Genomic DNA, 24,635 nt, shown 5'->3' on the forward strand with positions numbered 1-24,635 from the left:
CTGACCCAGCAGGGCTCCCCTGATGTCCTTAGGAAGGCCTTGGACTCCCTGCCCTGTGGCTGGCCCTGCAGAGGAACTGGCTGGCCCCTGGGTGAGATGGGAGGCTGGACTGGTTGGGCCCTCCCTGGTCTGACCCAGCAGGGCTCCCCTGATGTCCTTCTGAAGGCCTCGGCCTCTCTGCCCTGTGGCTGGCCCTGCAGAGGAACTGGCTGGCCCCTGGGTGAGACGGGAGGCTGGACTGGATGGGCCCTCCCTGGTCTGACCCAGCAGGGCTCCCCTGATGTCCTTAGGAAGGCCTCAGCCTCCCTGCCCTGTGGCTGGCCCTCCAGAGGAACTGGCTGGCCCCTGGGTGAGATGGGAGGCTGGACTGGATGGGCCCTCCCTGGTCTGACCCAGCAGGGCTCCCCTGATGTCCTTAGGAAGGCCTCGGCCTCCCTGCCCTGTGGCTGGCCCTGCAGAGGAACTGGCTGGCCCCTGGGTGAGACGGGAGGCTGGACTGGATGGGCCCTCCCTGGTCTGACCCAGCAGGGCTCCCCTGATGTCCTTAGGAAGGCCTCGGCCTCCCTGCCCTGTGGCTGGCCCTCCAGGGGAACTGGCTGGCCCCTGGGTGAGGCGGGAGGCTGGACTGGATGGGCCCTCCCTGGTCTGACCCAGCAGGGCTCCCCTGAAGTTCTGTTCTCGTCCTTCTCCCACAGTTGGCAACAGAACTGCGTTGCCGGATGAGACTTCTGGGCCGAGTCCCAGGGGACATCCTTTCCCTTGGGGGTTGTGGGGGGTGCGCGTGAGTGCAGCCATTTTCCTCGGATCGAGGTCCGTCCTTCCCTTGCGCTGCCAGTGTGGCAAGGGGGCCTGGGAGGTGCTGCTGTGCCTTGAGAGGGGCTGAGCCTCACTCTTACCCAGACCAGGCCCCACGCAGCATCCCTGCCGTCCAGAAGAAAACCCCTGGGCTCTCCAACGCATTTTGGAGCAGAACTTCTCGCTGGCTTCGTCTCCTGGCTGCGCACACCGGCCGCCTCCTTCGCAGCGGGGTCTTCCCCCTCCTCCCCCCCCCCCCCCCGCCAGGGAACTGTGCCGTCCCCTGCGACAAAGACCGAGGGCTGAAAGAAAGGTTACGGCCGAGCCTGCCAGCTTTTTGGGCGGTGAATGCGGGACTGATAAGTATTCCGATCCCATCTTGCAGGAATGCGCCGGGGACAATGGTCCCTCCTGTCCCTCCCCGCCCCGCGCGGCTCCCCCTCCCCAGCCCTGTCCTGGCCTCCATCCCTGCTCCCCCTCGAGGAAGTGTGTGGTGCGTGTGTGTGTGTGTTTGTATGTGCGGCTGCAGCCGTCACACAAACATTTTGCGCTGTCCCGAATTCGTATTTAACCCCCAAAACAGGGAGTGCGTTTCTTCTCCTTTATAACTTTTTCGGTAAATGAGGCTCAAGACCTTCTGCTCAGGTTGTGTTTGCCGAAGGACTTCACGAAGCTTTCGGGGAGATGCCTGTTTGTGCTCATCCCCTGGTCCCCCGGGTCGGTTGGTTTGAACTCCTACACATTCTGCACACACAGGCACACAAATCCAGCTTTAGCTTTCCTTTTGCTTCTTAGAAGCGATGTCGGTGTGTGTGTGTGTGTGTGTGTGTGTGTGTTGAGAACAATTCCGAAAATCCCCGGTGGAAGAACTTGTTCTCCAGGGCTGTTGTGCAGCAAGAGAAAAGCCCTATCCCCCAGCGACCTGCTCTGTTCAGTAGCTCTACCCGCGATGTGTAAGTCTGACCCTGCTGCAGTGTGGGCTTACCTGTCGGAATGCCGTTTAGGATGCACAAGGTGCATTTTGATCTTGCCCGGACACCCCATTGGCTGAGCTCCTGTGATGTCACCGAATGTTTGTGGGAAAGATCTCCCGTGGCTGGGACATCTTGGTGGGCCAAGTGTCAAAAAGGAGGGAGGGGAGGGGGGGACTAGGGATGCAAGGTTCGCTCTCTCTGCCTGTGTGATTCCCCGCTTGCATTATATCGTCACAACAACCCTGTGAAGTAGGGTTCCAGCCAGAAGCAACCAGCGTCCCAGTGCAGTGTTGGCTGCTTCGGGCTGGAATGGCCACTTCAGCAGCCGAAACGCACAACCCTAAGCAAGTCAGACCAAAAGCTTCAGGACGAAGCAGGAATTTGAACGTAGGATTCCCTGGTTCTGATATTCTGACCCCTGTGCAGCTGTCTCCCCTTTGTACGTTTGGCTTAGCTAACAGGACACTGCAAAGAACAGGCAGAAATCACTGATTTCAGCTAGCCTTGGCTGCGATGATCGAGGGGCAGGAGAAGGGCGCTCTGTTCATGCTCAGGAGCCTTCTTGCCTTCCCATTTCCCAGCTGAGAACCAGGCGGTCGCACTTAAATGAGGCTTTCTCATCCAGGGTTTCTTGGCAGTCCTGAAAGGGCTCCCCGAATGGGTGGGAGGTAATTCATCTTCTTTAAGATATATTTAAGTTGGTTAAACTTTTAATCGGATGATATGACCATATATGGCCAGTGATGGGCTGGGAGGGGTGGGAAGGGGAGGAGCCCTGGGTGGGCGTGTCCACAGCTCTGCTTCCCATGAACATCTGGAGGACCACAGGTTGACTACCCCTGTTCTAAAGCTCTTTATAATCTCGCTAGCTGCAGGGGGTGGGGTCTCTTTCAGTCCATTTCTCCTCTTTTGGCAGCCAGACAGTCCCAGCTGCTGGATTATTCCTTGGTCCAAGGCACCTGTGACAGCCCTGTCTGGGGCAGTGCCAAAAACAACTCAACATATCTGTAACTTCGGGGTTTTCCCTATCTTCCCTATCACGTGAATTTTCGGAGAGGGGGATATTCCTGTGACTTCTGGGGATGGGGGGTCGGGGTGGCAAAAGGGGAGCGGGGTGTCCCAGGCGTCATCTTTGATAGCCGCTGCTTGGTGTTTTTTTGTGACAGCTCCCGGCCGGAGGAACACAAGTGCACTGATCACCGAACTGTTTGAACAGCACCTCGGGGGTCACATCCTGCAGGTAAGTCCGGCTGCAGTTCGGCCACCAGACCCCAATTGGGCGAGATGCCCCATTGCATAACCAAGCAGAATAAGAAGCCTCAGAATTTGGAGGTGTAACAAGCTCTGTCTTGGGGGCCTGAAGATTCACTCCTGAAGTCAGCCACTGAATCCCAGAGCCAGGATGGAGCATCAGGGGAAGGCCTTGCCCTACAGAGGAACTGGGTGGCCACTGGGAGATGGGAAGCTGAACTAGAAGATCCCTCCCTGGTCTGACCCAGAAGAGCTTTTCTTCTATTCTTATCATGGGAAGGCCTCGCCTCTCTGCCCTGTGGCTGGCCCTCCAGATGAACTGGCTGGCCCCTGGGTGAGACGGGAGGCTGGACTGGACGGGCCCTCCCTGGTATGACCCAGCAGGGCTCCCCTGATGTCCTTAGGAAGGCCTCACCCTCCCTGCCCTGTGGCTGGCCCTGCAGTGGAACTGGCTGGCCCCTGGGTGAGACGGGAGGCTGGACTGGAGGGACCCTCCCTGGTCTGACCCAGCAGGGCCTCGACCCTCCCTAGTCTGATCCCATCTTATGTTCCTTAGTCCAGTGGTCCCCAACCTTTTTTTGGCTTGGGACCGGCAGGGCAACTGCCCTGCCCGCTCATCGCACATGCGCGGCCGTGCATGCGCCATGTACGGCCGAAATTGTGCATGCGTGGCACTTTTGCGCATGCGTGCACGTGCGCATGCGCGAAAGTGCCGCACATGCGCAATTTCGGCCGCGCATGGCACATGTGCACATGCACGGGCGCGGCTCTAATTTCCTCTCCCCCCCCTCCCGCAGTAAGAAGCTTCCTGGGCCACAAGCTTGCGGCCTGGGAAGTTTTTTACTGCGGGGGGGGCGGGGAGAGGGAACCGCGGCCCGGCGCCATGGCCTTCGCGGCCCGCAGGTTGGGGACCACTGCCTTAGTCCCTCGGTTTCTGATCCAGGCTCTGCCCTCTGCCCTGCCCAATGACTGATATGATTTTGGACATGAAAAATGGCCACCAGTCCTAACCATGATTTATAGAAATATAATTAGCAGAAGGGTCAGTGTGGGCTGGACTTGGACATTTTCCATCTGCACAGTTGTGGAATTGTTGTTGTTATTATTATTACTTGCCTCTCCCCGGAGGCTCGAGGGGAGGTACAGCAGATAAAAACCCCAATAAAATACATTAAAACCCACAAAAGCAAGAATACACACAATTTAAAATTTATTATTGTCTCTGTTCAGGTGCTAAGAAAGGATTTCTAAAATACACGTTAGTATAATTTGAACAGAAGTCAGGCCATCCCCTGAGGAAACAACTTGGTTCCCCTTTTCCCCATTTTTATTCCTTCTTCCGAGTCTTATTTTCTAAATTAATTGATTTATGTTGTTTATATTCTGCTAATCTCCATTGGACTCATGGTGGATCATGCGCAAAGAGTCAAGGCAAGCTACAGGGTGGGACATTTGATAAACACAGTAGGATTAGGGCTGCAGAACCAACCGGGAGTCTGAAAAGAGACCTCAATCAAAGCAAAAGTATAAATGCCACGCATTAAATGTTGCTAAATTCTGTAGGAGAATTCTAGTACCTGCAAGCTATATACTGCCAAAGACGCCACAGTGCCTAATAATTTCCCCAAGTAACTTGATTAAGAAGAAGAAGAAGAAGAGTTGGTTCTTATATGCCGTTTTTCCCTACCCAAAGGAGGCTCAAAGTGGCTTACAGTCGCCTTCCCTTTCCTCTCCCCACAACAGACACCCTGTGAGGGAGGGGAGGCTGAGAGAGCCCTGAGATTCCTGCTCGGTCAGAACAGCTTTATCAGTGCTGTGGCGAGCCTAAGGTCACCCAGCTGGCTGCCAGATTAGAAGTCCACACTCCTAACCACTACACCAAACTGGCTCTCTTAATCATTTTGTACAGTGCAACCTTATTACCTGCGTAGAAAAATTCCCTTGAATTATTTTAGTTATGTGAGTCGGAAGGATGAGGTGCGGAATACTAGCAAGTCAGCTCAATGTGGCGATGGAAGTGAAAGGTCATTTTGACTAAAGGAGAACGTCGCTCGCGGCCTGTGGACAGTGTGTGGACTTCCTGGTCTTGAGAATTAGACAACTGGAAACTTTGCGGGGGGGGGGGGGGAGGCAAGAGGGAGTGAGTGGGGGAGGGGGCTGGGCTGGGGCATGTGCTGAATGAATCCTTGCACTGTTGAGCCCAGCAGAGCTCAGTTGCCACTAGTGGCCGGCCTCTTCCCCTCTCTGCCCGTCTCTCCTTCCTGGGCGTGTCAAGCCCCAAAGCGCTTCAGCTCCGTGCTCCTCAGATGCCTCCTGGGGGGGGGGCTGGGGGGCGATTCTGGCTCCCGGGACCTGCTCCTCTCCCAAGGGGCTGGGGAGTCGTGCGCATGTGCCCAGAAGCTGCAGCATCAGAGAGCAGGCGCCGGTGAAGCAGACAGGATTGGGCTAATTATTTCTGGAGTGCTCTCGTTACCGCTGTCTCCCAGGGCTCACGGCTAATTATCAAAAGTGGCATATGGTAATGTGTTAAACGGCAATTTATCAATTCCCCCAGCTGACCCCCTGCCCTTGTCGCTGGGCCGGCCGGGGGACTGTTGAGCGCAGACAACCCGGAGCAGGTGGGGCGGGCCCCGCTGCGGAGCTCAGGAGGAAGCATCCTTGGCCCTTCCTGGCACGGCGTTCAATCCCCGTGGCCAGTGACTTGCTGACATTTGGCAATTGGCTCATCTGTTGCAGCTTTCCCAACCACAGAGCAGGGAGGCCGAGGCTGTGTTGATGTGCAAGATTGGAGTTAAGATTGGAAGTTTATCCTGCCCAAATCTTATCGGTGCTCCTGGACTTGAATCTAGGAGAGAGACAGCCACATAAATATTTTAAATAAGCTTTATTTTGCACGTTGTTCACAGCCTGCCTCACTCACCGCTGGGAAGCTGCTTACATCCTTCTTCTCTCCTGTATTTTATCCTTACAACAATCCTGCGAGGTAGGTTAGGCTGAGAACCAGAGACTGGGACAAGGTCACCCGGCGAGCTCCCGTGGGAAGGTTAGGATTCGAACCTGGGTCTCTCAGGTCATCATCTGGCTCTCTTAACCATTATACCATGCTAGCATTGAACTAGTGGGCCTGACTGTGTCAAGGGCCTGACTGTGTCAAGGGAACCCCAGTAAGTGCTTTAAGGTCGGTTTGTGGGCTGCTTGGGGTAGAAGGATAAAGAGGCCCCGATGTCCCCTGGGGGGGGGAATGGGTGAGCCTTGCTCGGGGAGGGGGGAAAACACTGCAGAGCAGATGGCAAGGGCTGGGAAGAGACGCCAGGAACCCAATCGATGGAGTTAGGGGGCTGGGCACAGAAAAGGACGCCTTAATGTGCTTTTCATTCCTGAGCCCAGGTGCGTTTTGCTTCTTTCCCAAAATAAAATCTCTCTTCCTGCTCTCTCGGCATTGCCCGAGGCTCTTGCGTGCTCCGGGCCTTTTTGGTGGGGCTAATTTGGATTTAAGTGGAAGCAATCGGATTTACAGAGGGCCAGAGAGCCGAGTCAACAGCTGGCTTGCGGGGAGCCAGGCCCAGCTCTTCCGAATGTGCAAAGGACGGGCAAACCCCACGCCTTGGAACAGGGGGTCAGAAAAGAGTCCAGCCTCTGTGGGTGCAGGAAGGCAAAAGGAGTTTTCCGTTTTCCATTGTGGGGGTCTCCTTCAGTTCCCCAGGAGACCCTCTGACTTCTTCTAAGCCAGGGTTTTCCAAGGGCAGGCTAACAGGAGCTCTTAGAAACGGATGCAGCTAAATGGGCTCTTGCCACTGAGAGATCTTACTGGCTGCACAGAGCAAAAGAGTCACAGGCCTGATTTTATCCTCTCACCCCTGCCCCAGTAAAATCAGAGTCCAGGAGCACTTTTAAGACCAACAAAGATTTATTCAAGGTGGGAGCTTTCGAGTGCTTGCACTCGAAAGCTCCCACCTTGAATAAATCTTTGTTGGTCTTAAAGCTGCTACTGGACTCTGATTTTATTGTGCTGCTTCAGACCAACACGGCTTACTCATTTGAATCTATCCTTCCCCAGCGTATGTTTTATAAATTAGCCCTCTTGTTTTGGGCTGGCGTCATGGGCTTGCATGCTTGGCAGGCTCCGCCTCCTGTAGCAGCCATTTTGGGGTTCTGCCACTCCCCCCCCCTTGGATCAGGATTCAGAAGGTTCCCACAGGCTCAAGAAGGTTGGGGATACCCAGCCCACCACCTATCCTGGCTGCTTTTCTGACTTGGACTTTTGGAAGTAGCTGCTATTAAATCAAGAGCCAAAGTCTTTGGACATCAGGAGTTTCTTTTAGTCTCCTTTTAGTCAGGGTCTCATTCTGCCCTTGTTGATCGGGTTGCCAACTTTGGGTTGGGGAATACCTGGAGATTTGGGGGGTGGAGTCTGGAGTAGGGAGGAGTCTCAGGGGGGTCAGATGCCAGAGAATTCCCCCTGCAAAGCAGCCACCCCTCCCAAACTGATCCCTGTTGTCCAGAGATGCGTTGTTTTTCTGGGAGAGCTCCATCCGCTGCTGCCACCGCCACAGGTCTGTGCCGATCTCCCCCCCTCGCGCCCCTCCCTGTCATGGGGTGTCAGCCATCTAATTGGCATAGCAATGACCTCCAAGAGCCTCCTCAAAAACCACTTGATGGGGGGGGGAAGAAGCAATTTTATCTGTCAGCAGTAATTAACGCGCCTGACTGTCGGCTCCATTCATCTGTTCTCCCCCCCCCCCACATACACACACACACACACATACACACCCTGGGCATGTGGGGGAGGAGGTTTAATTGTGCAAATATATTCTGCCAAGACAAGATGAAGAGGTATTGTTGTGTGGGATAGAAGGGGCTGGTTGTGGGGGGAAGCCATTGGTGACCCCCTCCCTTTCTCCTCAAGCCCCAGGCAGGGGGGGGGGTTCTGTCCATGCTCACTCTCAAGATTGTGGGGCTCTCACGAAACCCCTCCTTAGCCTGGATGACGGGCGTCCAAACCAGGAATTCTCTCTCGGCTGCCCTTGTGATTGTGGGAATGGTGTTCATTTGTGTCCAGGGGGTCAGAGGAGCTCTTAGCATTTGGGGGTCTCTGGAAAATGCCTGAACTCCCCATCCTAGAGCCTGGTGGTCCAGGCAGGGGTCCCCAACGGGGTGCCAGAGGGCACCGTGGAGGGTGCCTACATGTTTTGTGGCTCCCTTGTCAGGTGTCCTTAGAAAAGAGATGGGACTCTGATTTTATCATCCCCCCTGAAGTAGATTCTGAGGAGGAAAAGGAAACCGGGCTGAATCTGGGTGTGTTTTGGTCACTGGTGAAGTTGGCCCAGGGTGGCAGCGCATGGTTCCCGGTGCCAAGCTCCGCTCCTGGGTAGAAGCTGCCTTCCTGCCCGGCCTCTCACAGAACGGAACTCTGCATTGAGGCTGGAATCCTGACCCAGAGCCATGAAAGCTCCCCTTAACTTCCCCAGCCGGCTTCTTTTCTGGACCTCTTTCAGCACCCCTGAAGTCCGTGCGCTTTGGCGAGGAACTCAGAACGGGCATTTCTTGGCACCTGGCGAAGTTTGCCATGACAAGTTTCAAAGGGGGCTGCCCCAGGCATCCGTCCTGCGTTGCCCCGGGGTGGGGGGCTGCTTCCTGTTTTCTGGAACATTTATGGAGGGGGGTGTTGAAGTACGGGGGGGCTTTTGGCTGTGGCTTGTCACATCTTCCTCTCCCCCCCCCTCCCAGCATGCTCCAGAGCTGGCAAGTAGATTTCTCTTCTGTTTCTCCAGTTGCAAAGGGAATGCCCAGGGGCTGCTATGTTATTGGAGCTGCCTCTTGGTGCCCTTTGGAGACTCTGAAATCAACTGGCTCTGAGCTGGAGGAACCCGGTTAAGACGGGAGAGAATGGCACAGCATCATTGTTCACAAGCCTGGGTCACTGAGCTCAACTGGCAGTCTGCAAGATCAAAAGTTCCGGGAGATGTTTGCCGTAGCTGGGCCTCTGGTGCGAGTCTCTCCTTGAAATCACATCTGGAAATTCGGTAGAAAGAGGTGGTGTCTGTGAGCAGCTCTTTCAGACGTCTCCCGCTGGGCATCATCCATTCTGCATTTAAAAAATATTTTTGTCCCCAGCTAGCCAAGGGGGAGGACCAGGGAACTGCGTGACACCCACCCCCGCCCCGTCTGCAGGAAATCTGAATGTCTTCAGACTGAAACGAAAGAAGCAGCTGAATGTATTGCTTAGCTTAGCTTCCCTCCCGGTGTAGCGATGCCAGTCTCCAAGTGGGACCTGGGGGTCCCCCCAAATTACAGCTCGTCTCCAGGGCAAATTTTGAGTCTCCCGACACCTTTAAGACCAACAAAGTTTTATTCAAGGTATAAGCTTTTGCAAGCATGTGCAGTTTTGTCATCTCCAGATGGCAGAGATCAGTTCCCAGCGGAAAGTGACTGCACAATGCAGGACCTCAGCTACATGCAAGAAATTCACAATGCAAAAAATCGCCAAAAGAGCCCTTTCCTTCAGGGAGGCTGATTCTGGCAAACTGGAGAGCAACTGTGAGAACGGAATATCTCCAGGTGCCACCTGGAACTTGGCAACCCTACCGCTCCATTGCGCCTAGATCCACACACACACACACACACACACACACACACACACACCCCTCTCCAGAGGGACAGAGGCAAGCTTTCCTTCCCTGTGGTTTTCGGACCCCTCCCCAGCTGGGAATCCCTTCCCAAACCAATGTTGTCTTTTTCAGAAATTTAAATCTGGAGACCCCCCTGGGAGCGATTTATTTTCTTTTGGGCCACAAAACAGAGATAAAATAGAATTATTTCCAACCAGGACTATCAATCCGTTAAAGGTTAAAAAAAAAAAAAATCCAACAGCTGTCTTGGTTTCCAACCAATTGGTTGAAGCCGGAATAAATCTGCATGCTTCCAAACCGCGGAGGAGGGGACAAAAGGGCAGGGTCTCTCCCCCTCCTCTTCCTCTCTCCTCCTCCTCTGCTCCAGTATTTGCCTTTTAAATGTAGGTAACAATTCAGCATGCAAGAAACACTTTCCCCGTTGTTGGGTTTTTTTTCCAAAGTTGCGCTTTCCCGCTTGGGGGCGGGCGGGGGGGGGGGGGTGAGAGCCAGCGGGTTAGTTACCTGCAAAGTGACAGAGGCAATTAATTCATCAAGGGGGGATTTAATCTGCAATTAATGATTCTGTTGATGAACCGGGTGAAAGGTCGGCCGTCCTTGGCGCTGGTTGTATCCTCAGCAGGATCGGGGAGAGGAGAAGGCACCTGCCTAGAAAACCATCTTTCTTTCTCTTTCTTTCCCCGGTTAGCGTAGCGTATTTCCTCCCACCCTTCCAGAGAAAAGTTCAGAGCTAATAGACACATTTCTCCCCCTCTCCTTTTCGTCATTTCACAACAACCCCACGAGGTAGGCTAAAGAGCCAGCTTGGGGTACTGCACGGTTTCGTGAAACGCTGGGTTGTCTTGACAGTCCTGGAAGGGTTTCACAAATGAGTGGGAGTAAATTAATTTTCAAAATATTTTTAAATTTTAAAAAATATTTTTAAAATTTTAGTTTTTAAAATATTTTTAAAATTTTATTTTTAAAAATATTTTTAAATTTTGTTAAATAGTTATTGGGTGGTCGTGTCAACCCCTCATGGTCAACGAGGGCCCTGGAGGGAAGGGGAGGGGCCCTGGGGGGGCGTGTCCACAGCTCTGCTTCCTACCTATATTCTGCACAATCAGGACACTTCTGGGGTTTCTCAAATCCTGAAGAATGTTTCGGGGGTTTCTCAAGGATACAGAAGTTGAGAAGGGCTGGTTTTGTGGTTCTCAACGGCAGCTTCTCATCTGGCAAGCTGGGTTTGATTCCCCGCTCCTCCACAGGCAGCCAGCTGGTGACCATGGGCTCGTCACTGTCCTGATAGTGCTGTTCTATTTTATTTTTTTTACTAAATATTTGTTTTTCTTTTATCCAAAAGAAGAGTAGAAGACACAGGGATAGAATGTCAGGTATGGAAGGGGGAAGGTAGGGGGAGGTTCATGATTTTTTCCTTTTACAGTCTCGTCCTTAAGTTTCAAAACATTGTTCTTTATGAATCTTAGCACTTTAGTAGACAGCATTGCTGAAACTCTTCTGATGACTCTTCTGATGACTCTGGGTCATCTAGTCTAGCCCCCTGCACTACGCAGGACACTCACAACCCTCTCGCTCACCCACTGTCACCTGCCACCCCCTTGAACCTTCACAGAATCAGCCTCTCCGTCAGATGGCTCTCCAGCCTCTGTTTAAAAACCTCCAAAGATGGAGAACCCACCACCTCCCAAGGAAGCCTGTTCCGCTGAGAAACTACTCTCACTGTCAGGAACTTCTTCCGGATGTTCAGACGGAATTTCTTTTGCATTAATTTCATCCCATTGGTTCTGGTCCGTCCCTCCGTCCCTGCCAGCATTTGCTGGCAGGGGCTCATGGGAATTGTAGTTCATGGACATCTGGAGGGCCGCAGTTTGACTACCCCTGCTCCAGATAGTGAAAAGCAGAGTACAAAAACCAATTCTTATTCTAGACTGAGAGGTTGACTTTCTCAAGGGCACCTGATTGGCATCATGGGCAAATGGAGGGGGGGATCTAGATTCAGTGGATCTGCAACACTGATTTAGGATGTGGCTTCTAGTCCTCATGACTAGCTACTTCAACCCCCCAACAGCACCACCACGCACAAAGTTTCTGAGCAAGATCATGCAGATCCTCCCCACCACCAACTGGATTTGTGGCATGCGCTTCCTCCTTCTCTCTGCCTGAGGGGCAAAGTGACCTGCATTATTTTTTTATAAAAGATGCTTCTGTTCTTTCTCCCCCCCAGTCCCTGGACGGGTTCGTCTTTGCGCTGAACCAAGAGGGAAAATTCCTTTACATCTCGGAGACGGTGTCTATTTACCTCGGGCTGTCGCAGGTAGGAATTGTGTGAGCTGTGTACTAAACTGTGAATAATGCATGCGCTGACTGGAAAGTAGAATCCCACTCGCTCACGGCCGGCTGTACAGCGCATGAGTAATGCGCCTGGGCAGGCTGCGTCGAGAATTGCCAAGTTGTTGGTTTGGTGAAGTTTGGGAAGCAATGAAGTTGCCTCTGGAACATTTTGGCCCGGCCAGAATCGCTGGGGCTGACATGCGATTGTCTAAGTAAGCCTTGTGTCTAGCGTCAGATCCCTGGCAGCCGCGCACCCTCCCTCCCCTCCCGTGGTGAGGCGCTGGCTGCTGCGGCCCGGAGCGGCCGATTCGGACAATGCGGTCCGGAGCAGCTGATTCGGACGACGCGGCCCGGAGCAGCCGATTCGGATGATACGGTCCGGAGTGGCCAATTCGGACAACGTAGCCCGGAGCAGCCGATTGGGACAATGCGGCGTGCTGAGGCGCTGGCTGCTGTGGGATGTGTGAGGATAGCTGCAGATGACAGCTTGGGCCAGCACTGTTGGGACTTTAAGGAAGCAGAAACGAGAAGCGTTGATCCAAAGCCTTGGAGCTCCCTGGTTGACCTCCGGCCCTCTGTCCTCTTTCTGAGGCAAATCTGCCTTGCAGGGTTGTTGTAAGTATAAATTCAGGAGCGGGAAACCACGCCTGCTACTCTGATAAAGAGGGGGTGGGTAAAAAGGCTCAAAATACACCAGAGTCCAGTAAGAGAGCCAAAATGATGGAGGTTTCTTGGAATCTGGCCATCTTTGTCCACCCTCTGCTTCAACACATCTGACCCTAGACCCATCGCAGGACTTCCTCGTCTCCAAAAGCAGTTTTTCTAGCTGGTGAAGAGTGCGGAACGCGGTTTGAGAGGCTCTTTGTTACAGACTCGTGCGTATTCTCTTTCTTTTAACCCTATCCCCTGCTGGCCAAAGAGGTTTGGTAGGTTTGGAGAACAACAGAATGCCTGTTTGACCACGAGCAAATTGAACAACGAGGAGTAACTCAGAGCTCCTTTTTCAAGCCGCCTTCCATTTTCTGGGCAACATCTCTGCCACCTCCAGCTTGAAGTAACATCTTGGCATGGGAGGAAGGAAGGAACAGTCTTGGGGGCCACGGATGCTTCCTTATTCCCCAGTGTGAGATTTCGCTGCAGGTGGCAAACAGTTTTCCTCGCAGAAGTTCCCATAAACGTGTCTCACCTAAGGGCTTGGCCCCCACTTGAGAATAATCTACCATTCCTGCAAGACAGATATTGTGTGGGGGGGGGTCTACATCCTTGACCCGAACCGTCCAGTTCAGGCCGCCGTGTTCCCACTGTCACTGGATGCTTCCTGGACTGCAGGGAGGCACACCGCCCGGAGCGTGGCCCCTTGTTCGGCCTGTTGGGTCTCCGGGCAGCTTCTGGATCTTCACCGCGGGAATAATCGATCTCCGTAATTATCTCTGTGGCAAACAAAAGGGGCTTCACCCAGTAATTGATGGCTGACCCATCTTTCTGTGCAGGGATGATGGATTATAGTGAGCATGTTGGGGGTGGAGGAGAATGCAGTGGGACACCTGCCCTGGAACGCAAAGGCGGAAGGATTTGGGGGCGGCTGGCATCTTTGGGAGAAGGGCAGGTGGCAGCAAAGCATCTGTGTTTACTCTAGAGCAAGGGTGGCCAAATGGTGGCTCTCCGGATGTCCATGGACTACAATTACCATGAGCCCCTGCCAGCACACTGGCAGGGGCTCATGGTAATTGTAGTCCATGGACATCCGGAGAGCCACTGTTTGGCCACCCCTGCTGTAGACCCAGTGCTCCTACATGGTTGCACTTTAGCTTTAAGTAGGGAATCCCCCTTTAGCTTCAGGTAGGGATGCCAACCTCCAGGAGGGACCTGGAGATCCCCTGGAATTATAGGTTGTCTCCAGAGGTCAAGGATCAGTTCCCCTGGAGGAAAGGGCTACTTTGGAAGGTGGATCCGCTGCCTAAGCCCCTACCCTACCCAAACCCACCCTCTCCAGGCTCCACCCCCCGAAATCTTCAGGTATTTAAAAATGATAAAATAGACAGAGGGGGCCAAGCTCTCTTCTTTAATTAGAGAGAAGGCAGCAGCTGGATTTGTAGATGAATTGGAAACATCTTATCAACCTTTTGCATGATATGGGGGGAAATGAGCTGATAGCGTATGGTTTTGAGGATTAAGGGGGGAAATATGAGTTTATAGGGAAAAGAGGGACTTCATTTCTTTTACAGATTCATAGTGTAACTGATAAGTAATTTGATTTATATTAATTGTAGATAAAATCTTAGAGAATTTTTCTCTCCTCTTCCTCTCTTTTTTTCTATTATCTTTAATGCTATGTTTTAAAATCTTTAATAAAAGTAATTTTAAAAAACCAAACCATGAAACCCATCTTCCCGGGAATTACCTATTCCTGAGCTGGCCACCCTCGAATGCTCTAAGCCACTTTTGGTTCCTCCCAAGAAGATGGAGGGAGTGTAAATGAACCAAGGGAGGACAAACTGCTTAAGCTGATGCATTGGTTCCCAATTCCTCTTCTTGGGTTGAGCGTTACCAGCTACTCCAAGGAGGCCCATGGGTTACCAGCATGTGGCTCTTCTGAGTGGTGCTGTTCAGGCCGGGGGCCTCTGAAACAGGAGAGCCATACGCTGCTTATCCGAATGAATGGCGAACGCACACCCCATCCCTTCTGTGCCCAACAGACAGGGAATACATGAACATCAGGAGAGGTTCTGTCCAGCCACAGGGCAGGGAGGCCAAGGCCTTATTAAGGACACCAGGGGAGCCCTGCTGGGTCAGACCAGGGAGGGCCCATCCAGTCCAGCCTCCCGTCTCACCCAGGGGCCAGCCAGTTCCTCTGCAGGGCCAGCCACAGGGCAGGGAGGCCGAGGCCTTCCTAAGGACATCAGGGGAGCCCTGCTGGGTCAGACCAGGGAGGGCCCATCCAGTCCAGCCTCTCGTCTCACCCAGGGGCCAGCCAGTTCCTCTGGAGGGCCAGCCACAGGGCAGGGAGGCTGAGGCCTTCCTAAGGACATCAGGGGAGCCCTGCTGGGTCAGACCAGGGAGGGCCCATCCAATCCAGCCTCCCGTCTCACCCAGGGGCCAGCCAGTTCCTCTGCAGGGCCAGCCACAGGGCAGGGAGGCCGAGGCCTTCCTAAGGACATCAGGGGAGCCCTGCTGGGTCAGACCAGGGAGGGCCCATCCAGTCCAGCCTCCCGTCTCACCCAGGGGCCAGCCTCTGGACAGACAACAATAGGGCAGGGAGGCCGAGGCATTACCCAGATGCTTCCGCCTGATTATGAGATTCGACTGCCTCAGACCCAGGAGGCTTCCCTCAGTCACTCTGGCTTGTAGCCGCTGAGATCTCTTCTCTGTGACTCTGTTTAGCCTTGTTTATTCCTGTGGCCATCCCCACATCCTCCAGCAGCAAATTCCACATTTGAATCCTTCCCTGTGTAAAGCAGTGTTTCCTTTTGTCTGTCCTGAACCTACTGCCCATCAGTTTCATTCGACGCCCTCGAGTTCTCGTGATTTGTGAGAGGGAGAACAATTTCTCTGTGTGGACTGAAAAGGTCCACCCCCTTCCACCCACAAATAAGAATTAAAGAGGAGGGGGCCATCAAGAAAACACAGCCCCCATGCCGGGGAATACGAAAGGCTGTCGGGAAACTCCGTTATATGGTATTCCCGAGCACGTCTGCCGTTTTCATTTCTCTTTGCTGGAGAGAAATAATATTTTGACGAAGAATGATGCTGGGTTGGGTCTGTATTTCCCCTTGCTCGCTTTTCCTTTCTCCCCTCCTCCCCCAATCTGACTGGGGTGGGGCAAAGGGGAGGGGGCCCCTCCTCTTTTCAAGCTGATTCCCTCCCCTCCCCTTCCCCAGGCCCCTGGTTACAAACTGGGCCCTTTCAACCTGTTCTCTGGCAAAGATTCGAGACCCGAAGCAAACTCCAGGCAAGGAGAAAAGACCCTTTGATACGGCATTAAATTGTGATGGAGAAGACCTTGCCGCGGGCCTTGGAGGAGGGAGGGAGGGGGGGGGCGCATGTGCCGTGTCTGTGCATGATGGGGGGGCAGAGAGGAAGGTGACTCCAGCCTCTCGCTGCATGCAGCGTCTCCAGGCCTGCCCAAACGGGACCCCGCTGGCACAGAGCTCACGAGGCCTCCTGAACGGCCTTTCAACCTGGGTCTCTGGGAGCGCTCTACCCAGGGGTCCCCAGGAGGGGCCACCCGACACCTGCCAGCTGCTCTTAGAAAGTGGGCGGACCCAGGTGGAAGTTTTGCCCCGCAGGGCCTTCTGATTGGTGATGCAAGTTCAAAGGCGGCCTGCGGCGGTGCTATTTTGGAGTTCTATACAGCCTCCGCCCCTGACGCTTTGTGGTTGGCTCCGCCTCCTGGTGCAGCCATTTTGCAATTGTGCCCATTATTACAAAGGTCCCTGCAGGCTCAAGGAGGGACCCCTGGTCTAACCACGACACTGGCTTTTAGGACAGACGCCTCCATCTCTTTCGTTTCCCCCACCTTCCTGATTTAATTAGTTATTTGTCATCTGCCTTTTTCACAAGAACCTCAAGGCGGGTCGCATCCCTGATAAGGCATGTGTTTTAGTAGCCTGGTCTTTAAGACACCCTGCTGGCCATTGACATTGCTGTTGTACGCTGCCCTGAGCCACAAGGGATGGCAGTATATAAATTTAATTAATTAATTATAGCAGAAATAGAGGGAGTGCTGAAACGAGAACACAAAACAATGAACAGGACAGCAAAACAGGATCGCTGGATGGAGACGCGTACAGAAGAATAATGCAGAATGAGCAAGGAGAGATTTTACGAGGAACAAAGAGCAAACGTCGCAGTGGATGTCCCCTAAAGCAGGAGTAGTCAACCTGTGGTCCCCCAGAGGTTCATGGACTACAATTCCCATGAGCCTCTCCAACTGACTGGCTGGAGTGACCGTTGGTCTCCAGCCCACAGAATTGGTTTCTCCTTGGGGGAAAGGGCAGGTCTGGAATCTGGGGCCTGTGGCATTAGATTCCCCTCAGTGCCTGCACCAAAGCCAGCCCTCCCCAAATAGGGTTCCCACCTCCAGGTCAGGAAATATCTGGAGTTCTAGGGAGGGAAGCAGGAGACTTTGGAGGTGGAACCTGAGAGGGCAGAGTTTGGGGAGGGGAGGGGCTTGAATGGGATACCCCCCAAAAAAAACAGCCTTTCCTTCAGGGGAACAGACAGTCTGTGAGTGGAGGGACAGCCAGGGATGTGTGTCTCGTGGCCCTTCCTTGCACACCCAGGGAATTGCTGATGGCCCTTGTGGGACGGTGGGTGACCTTCCTCCAGGGCTTCAGTGATTCCCGAGGCGTCCGAATGACACCGAACCGCTCACCTCTAGAGCAGGTATGTCCATTGCAAACTTCCTCTTTTACCCTGACCTGGAGGTTGGCAACCCTGTTTAGAACTGCTTGGAACATCCAGCCAAACCACACCCCCAATTCTTTAATTTATTTGTTTTTTGTTCCTTTCTGCGCCGTTTCAAATTAGACGCGGCTGGCGCATCCGTAATGAGTGCGGCTCCTTTAAATGCACCTGACCCCGTGCTCCAGGGAAAGCCAATACCTCTGCATTATTATTTATTGATCTCCAGCCTCCCCCCCCCCTCACCTCCCTTCATCATGATGGGGGAAACGTTAACCTGAAGCTTTGACCTTTCGTATTCAAATCAGGCTGTGGGCTGTCTCCCCAGCCGTCTGCATAGTAATGGGGTCGGCTTGCGAGGTGGTGGGGAGGTCACTGCAGTGTGGGAGGGGGCTTTCTCTGGCAGGGAGAGGGGGGCCACGGTGACGGTGGGGTTCTCGGCATACAGAGGCTGGAAGCTGCTGCCACGCGTGCATGGGGAGCGCACCGTGTGTGTCACATGCGCATGGCCAACGCTGTGGACGCTGGAATGCAGGCGGGACTCACAAAATGCAGCTCCAATGGGGGCCTGTTGGCCGCAGCTTGGTGTTTTGGCACAGATGAATCCACATTCTGGAAAAGACGGGGGGGGGGGGGCGGAAAAGCCCCCCTGGATTTTTTTTAGAGCCACCATTTCCCTATTGATCCGGGCTTGGCGTTTCCCTCCCTCTTTCCTGTAGTCAGGATGCTGGAGGCAGACGCTATTTAAGACGGGCTCTCTTGAAATCTTGTGGATAATGAGTTGGGAGAGCATTTGTTTCTGACCAGTTGGTTTTAATTACTGCCACTCGCTTTTCGGTTGGTTTGGGAAGGAGAAGAGCAGCCTTGGGAAGGCCACAGAAAGAGGCAGACTCTTAGGCAAAACACCTCCGCCCCAAGAGATCCGGGGATGGAATATTGGAATGCAAACCTTCCTGCAGCGGGAGGAAAGCAGCACAGAGGCAAGGTGCGCCTCGGAGTCAAATCTCCCTGCTTTCCAAATGCTCCAACCACGACCCTTCTCTCCTGGCGTCTCCCACGGGCTGAAGGGCTGGGCTGGATGCTTCTGCTAATTGCAAAGAAGGGCCTGGAAAGTCTTCTGCTTTCCCTCAGGCTCCCTGGCAGGACTTCGCAGCCGTGAGGACTAGAATCCTGCCGCATTCTCGGTTCAAACAGATTCCGCGGCATAACTGTGATGCTCAGGCAGCAGCGGCTGCACATAGAGGAGATTGTATGCTGGGGGTCAAGTGGGTGGCAGACACTTCAGGGATGTTGCGAAGGCTATTTAGGGGCTGGGAGCAGGGAGGGACGGGGAGCCCCCCCCCCCCCGAGGTTAGGCAGGGCAAGGCAGCCCTGGTTTGGAAAGCTGTGAGTGTGTTGAAGACGCCCTTTGCCTTCCAGGTGGAGCTGACCGGAAGCAGCATCTTTGATTACGTCCATCCAGGAGACCACCCGGAAGTCGCTGAACAGCTGGGCTTGACGCCCCCCTCGGGCCCCTCTCCCCAGACTCGCCCCAAAACCTCTGGGCTGTCAGAGGCTGTGGAATCAGGTATGGCACCTTGGAGACTGGATCAGGCACATCATCAGAACTGTGAGGGGCAGCCACAGAGCAGAGAGGCTGAGGCCTTCCCCTGATAAGAATATAAGAAGAGCCCTGCTGGGTCAGATGAGGGAGGGCCCATCCAGTCCAGCCTCCCCTCTCACCCAAGGGCCAGCCAGTTCCTCTGGAGAGCAGAGAGGCCGAGGCCTTCCTAAGGACATCAGGAGAGCCCTGCTGGGTCAGACCAGGGAGGGCCCATCCAGTCCAGCCTCCCGTCTCACCCAGGGGCCAGCCAGTTCCTTTGGAGGGCCAGCCACAGGGCAGGGAGGCCGAGGCCTTCCTAAGGACATCAGGGAAGCCCTGCTGGGTCAGACCAGGGAGGGCCCATCCAGTCCAGCCTCCCGTCTCACCCTGGGGCCAGCCAGTTCCTCTGCAGGGCCAGCCACAGGGCAGAGAGGCCAAGGCCTTCCTAAGGACATCAAGGGAGCCCTGCTGGGTCAGACCAGGGAGGGCCCATCCAGTCCAGCCTCCCGTCTCACCCTGGGGCCAGCCAGTTCCTCTGCAGGGCCAGCCACAGGGCAGAGAGGCCAAGGCCTTCCTAAGGACATCAAGGGAGCCCTGCTGGGTCAGACCAGGGAGGGCCCATCCAGTCCAGCCTCCCGTCTCACCCTGGGGCCAGCCAGTTCCTCTGCAGGGCCAGCCACAGGGCAGAGAGGCCAAGGCCTTCCTAAGGACATCAAGGGAGCCCTGCTGGGTCAGACCAGGGAGGGCCCATCCAGTCCAGCCTCCCGTCTCACCCAGGGGCCAGCCAGTTCCTCTGGAGGGCCAGCCACAGGGCAGGGAGGCCGAGGCCTTCCTAAGGACATCAGGGGAGCCCTGCTGGGTCAGACCAGGGAGGGCCCATCCAGTCCAGCCTCCCGTCTCACCCAGGGGCCAACCAGTTCCTCTGGGGGGGGAGCCATAGGGCAGGGAGGCCGAGGCCTTCCTAAGGACATCAGGAGAGCCCTGCTGGGTCAGACCACGGAGAGCCCATCCCGTCCAGCCTCCCGTCTCACCCAGGGGCCAGCCAGTTCCTCTGGAGGGCCAGCCACAGGGCAGGGAGGCCGAGGCCTTCCTAAGGACATCAGGAGAGCCCTGCTGGGTTTTTGTTCAGTCAGTCTAGCGTGCCTTGTCTCCCTTTCTCCTCTGTCAGGCTCTCCCACCCACCCTGGGCTCTAGCCACTGACCGACCCGACCCTCCCCAACACACTATTAGAAAAATGTGCTTTTTCCATCCAAAGCCGGCTTGGCCGCTTCCCTTTTAAAACAACCTGCTGGCCTAGCAGCCAATTTGCTCCCCTCAGGGCTGAGGCGGTGAGAGCGATCCTTGGAGACCTCCTGACCTGGCTGCTACTGTCGCCGTAGTGCGGGCGAGGGTCCGGGAATCTTGGATCCCTTCTCCCCCCTGACGCTCACACACGTATGATTCCCTTCCAGGAGGCGCAAACTGGGCCTCTCAGGACCTTGCTCAGAAGAGTGCCACTGAAATGCTAATCACTCCTTGCTCCTTTCGCCTCTGGCCATGCTGCTCCTGCGCCATTCCACAGCTGAAGATGGGGTCCATCCCTCCTGCCCAGCCCTCCTCCAAAACGGGGATGACAAGAGCCAACCCCCATTGAAGCCCTGTGCATGGCCAGCGGCCCAGTAGGCTGTGGGGTCCGGCCCCAGGCTCCCGTTCCCCATTCTTTCACCTGCTCTTTCCTTCCTCTTCCCTGTTCCGTCCTTTTGGGGTGCCCTCCTGCTCTCTGGGTGGGCGGCACTCTTTCTCTCTGCCCTGCCCTAATGGGTCTAAGGATGCCAGCCTCCAGGTGGGAAAACCAATCAGTTGTAGGGTCATTCAACCAAGGAGCCAAACCCTGAGTTGAGGGTGCCATTAAGATCCAATAGATGTTCCTGTTGTTCAAAGCCTTTCAGGGATAGTCAAACTGCGGCCCTCCAGGTGTCCATGGACTAGAATTCCCATGAGCCCCTGCCAGCTGGCAGGGGCTCATGGGAATTGTAGTCTATGGACATCTGGAGGGCCGCAGTTTGACTACGCATGCATACCGGCTGAATTGGTGCTTCGATAGACTTCCGCAGCAGCCAATATCTGTATGGTTTTTATAAGATGTAGAATATGTCAGGTGTATACTAAATCCAAAAGCAAATAAGTTACATTCCGGCAGGACATTTAGACGTGGCCTAAATAGGCTTCTTTAAAAAGCTCCAAACCCAGGATTTCATTGGGGAAACGTATCGTGCACGACAATTTCAGTCGAGAGTAAAACAAGATGAGCTGTACAAAGGGAGACTTAGCCCAAAGTAAAGAAAGCAGATCCCCAGAGTGAGAGATCGCTCTGTTGTTGGGAGTCTCTTTTGGGGGATCTGGTCTGCCTACACAACAGCGTCTCAGAAGTGACTTCCGGTCTACCCAAGTGGCGGGAACTGGTCAAGCTTAGATATACCATGTAATTAACATATGACAAAATTTTAAAGCAGAAATAGCACTTATAACAATACCGAGGAATCTAATGTGGCATTGAAACCTCCAGGAGTTTGGGTCCCTAAATGATGCATGGAGAAAGTTTCCCTTATTTGGGACTCTATACTCAGCGTTTGTTCCTCAGTTTATTAGCCTCCAGGTGGGGCCTGGAAATCCTCCAGAATCATAACTCCGCTCCGGACTGCAGAGATCAGTTCCCCTGGAAAAAGGCAGCTCAGGAGGGGGGGACTCTGTGGCCTTGGACCCCACTGAGGGTCAGGGATGCCAGCCTCCAGGTGGGGCCTGGGGATCTCTTGGAATGACAGCTCCTCTCCAGACTGCAGAGCTCAGTTCCCCTGGAGCAAAGGGCTGCTTGGGAGGGGGGACTCTGTGGCCTTGGGCCCCACTGAGGGTCAGGGATGCCAGCCTCCAGGTGGGGCCTGGGGATCCTCCGGAATTCCAGCCCATCTCCAGACTACAGAGCTCAGTTCCCCTGGAAGAAAGGGCTGCTTGGGAGGGGGACGGAGGGATGCCAGCCTCCAGGTGGGGCCTGGGGATCCCCAGGAATTCCAGCTCCTCTCCAGACTGCAGAGATCAGTTCCCCTGGAGGAAAGGGCTGCTTGGGAGGGGGCTCTGTGGCCTTGCCCCCCCTGGAGGTCCCAGCCCTCCCCAAATCCCTTCCCAACCCTTAGGAGGCCGCAGCTCTTGGCTCTTCTATTCACAGAGGCCTCAGGTTGGTACCTCCATCTCCAAGCCACTGGCAGTGCAAGGAGCCGACTCTTGTGTCAGCCTACTGCTTGTTTCATAGGGTTGCCAACTCTGGGCTGGGACATCCCTGGAGATTCAGCATCAGAGCCTAGAGAGGATGGAGGAGGGGAGAGACCCCAGCAGGCGGCAACACCTGCATCCCAAAGGAGCCTTTTCCTCCCGGGATGTGGGTGTCTGTCGCCTGGAGAGCGGTTGCAATTCTGAGGTATCTCCAGTCCCCACCTGGAGGTTGGCAAGGGCGGTTTGCCTGGCTGTTTGCATTATCACAGATTTTTCAGGTGCAGGATCCACACCCAGATCTAGTTCAGCTTTAGACAGTGAGGAAGGCCAGGCATGCAAGAGAAATACCTGAGCAACCGGGGTCCTTTGGGTACCTCGGGCTCTAAGCAAGGGCCTCGATCCCCCATGTGCTTGCTTGCGCATTGCATGCGCTGCTAGTTTCCAAGCACCCCCCCGGGTGTCCAGTTGCCTCCCCCCCCCCAGCCTCAGCCTGTGAGAAATGAGACGGGATTGTGAGTTGCTCGCCCACCCACCTTCTTGATATCCGCCTGCTTGGCTTTTATCCGGGGGGAATGGTGAAAGATTTATACGCAGGTGGAGAGTAAAAGAGAATAGGAGATCAGTGTTGTGCCCACAGCGTTTTCGCCAAAGAGACGCAGATGCGACTCCTGGCTGGACCAGGCTGAGGGGTCCTTCTCGTCCCACGCTGGGTGGACGCTCCCAGGATGCCCGCAATCCGAGTGCGGGCGGAGGCAGCTGATGCCCCTCCTGGCCTCTGTCCCCAGGGGGGCATGTTGGCTTTGAACACCGATGTCCTGTTTGCTACCAGGAGGTTGGGACGGCGGGATAAAGGGGATCCGGAAGCCGGACTTTTTCTTCCGCAGGTGTCGAAGGAGCTCTTCTCTGGGAGAGAAACGACACCTGCGAAAGAAGAAGCCCGGCTTCCGCTGTACGATGCCCTTTATCCAGCCGCCCCAACCTCCCGGCGTCCCCCTGTGAGGACGGATCTCCAAGCAGCAGAGTTCCGTCCTTCAGAAGACACGGAATAAATCTTTTAAATCACTACCGGGCAAACAAGCAGCGCATGTCTTCCGGGGATCGATTGTGCTTCCAGATCTCCCGCTTGCCCCTGGAGGCTAGCAGCCCCAGCACAGAGTGGGGCTAAAGGGTTGGGGTCTGGTCTGGCCCTTGATGGGATCTCCTGGGGGGTAGGGGGGGGGAATGGTGTCTCATGTCCACTCCATGCAGGGCGGGGGAAATGAAAAAGCGAACTATGTACCACGCAAGACGTGGCTCAGCTACTCGGGAACTTCATAAGATGTGCGAGTGCTTTGGAAGTGTAACGCTGAGGCTGGCCTCTCATTGAGACTGAGGGCTGGAAGGTAATCTAGAGGTCCTCTAGTCCAACCCCTGGCACCACACAAGAAATTTGCAGCTGCCTTCCCCTGCATTCCCACAGTGACCCCTGTTCCAGGCCCAGAGGAAGGCTAAAAACCTCCAGGATCCATGGGCCAATCTGGGCAGGAGAGAAAATTCCTTTCCACGAAGAAACTGTTCTAACCATTTGGAAGTTCTCCCTACAGCAGCCTTTCTCCACTTTTTTACTGTTGAAAAGCCCCTGAAACATTCTTCATGCTTCCAGAAACCCCAGAAGTGGCGCAATCATACAGAACAGGGTTGGGGAGCAGAGCTGTGGACACGCCCACCCGTGGCCCCTCCCCTTCCGGCCCCCTCCAGGCCCATCATTGGCCATTGGGGGGGGGGAAGAAGTGCAGGTTGAAATGACCATATATGGTCATATCACCCAACTAAAACTTTCACGAATTAAAAGTTATATGAAAAATTAATTAACTCCCACCTATTTGGGGAGCCCTTCCAGGGCCCTCAAGAAAGCCCGGTTGGGAAAGCCTGGCCTAACTTTTAGCCTCCTTTGCTTCTTAGATGCCGCTGGCTCCCCTCCCGCGGAGGCTGATGCCTTGGAACGCTCCTTCTTCATCCGCCTGAAATCCACCCTGACCAAGAGGGGGCTTCACGTGAAGACCTCCGGCTACAAGGTAAAGTGTCGTGTGTCCCCCACCCACCCCCGGATGTTCAGGTAGGATCAGCCTGGCTGCCTGGACACTTCCCGTGAAGGACACGCCAGCTGGAGGTTCTGTTTTCCAGCTTCTGGTCCTCTTGGCTGCAAACATTAGCTTGATGTAGTACAGACCTGGTGCAGGTGAAATGGTGGAGGCCAGAAAGGTCCCCCACAGGTCCCCACTTCATGTCAAGAAGCTGTGTGTCAATTATGCCAAACAGTGAAGAATAAACGCCAGAAGTATCTCTGATGGTTGCAGAATTCCAACGCCCTGGATGCAGAATATTGGGGTTCAGTGGGATTCCTTTTTGCCATGCCCAGTGCATAAACTTTGGTTGGGAGGACATGG

General features: G+C 54.6%; 2 protein-coding genes across 10 annotated transcripts in view; one reads left to right on the plus strand and one right to left on the minus strand.

Moving 5' to 3' along the window:
* Positions 1–24,635, plus strand: part of NPAS1 (neuronal PAS domain protein 1) — an 82,790-nt gene that overhangs the window by 42,552 nt on the left and 15,603 nt on the right. For all 9 annotated transcript variants that reach the window (XM_077318694.1, XM_077318695.1, XM_077318692.1 and 6 more), the window contains 4 exons: positions 2,936–3,009; positions 11,874–11,963; positions 18,803–18,950; positions 24,151–24,263. In XM_077318694.1, the coding sequence (XP_077174809.1) occupies positions 2,936–3,009; positions 11,874–11,963; positions 18,803–18,950; positions 24,151–24,263 (425 nt within the window). The remainder of the gene's footprint in view (positions 1–2,935; positions 3,010–11,873; positions 11,964–18,802; positions 18,951–24,150; positions 24,264–24,635) is intronic.
* The window catches only part of TMEM160 (transmembrane protein 160), a 46,898-nt gene continuing 26,480 nt past the window's right edge, over positions 4,218–24,635 (minus strand). The window contains exon 4 of the mRNA XM_077318700.1: positions 4,218–5,865. The gene's annotated coding sequence lies outside the window, so the exon portion shown is untranslated. The remainder of the gene's footprint in view (positions 5,866–24,635) is intronic.

The sequence above is a fragment of the Paroedura picta genome, unplaced genomic scaffold (genome assembly GCF_049243985.1).
Source record: "Paroedura picta isolate Pp20150507F unplaced genomic scaffold, Ppicta_v3.0 Ppicta_v3_sca21, whole genome shotgun sequence".
Classification (NCBI taxonomy): domain Eukaryota; kingdom Metazoa; phylum Chordata; class Lepidosauria; order Squamata; family Gekkonidae; genus Paroedura; species Paroedura picta.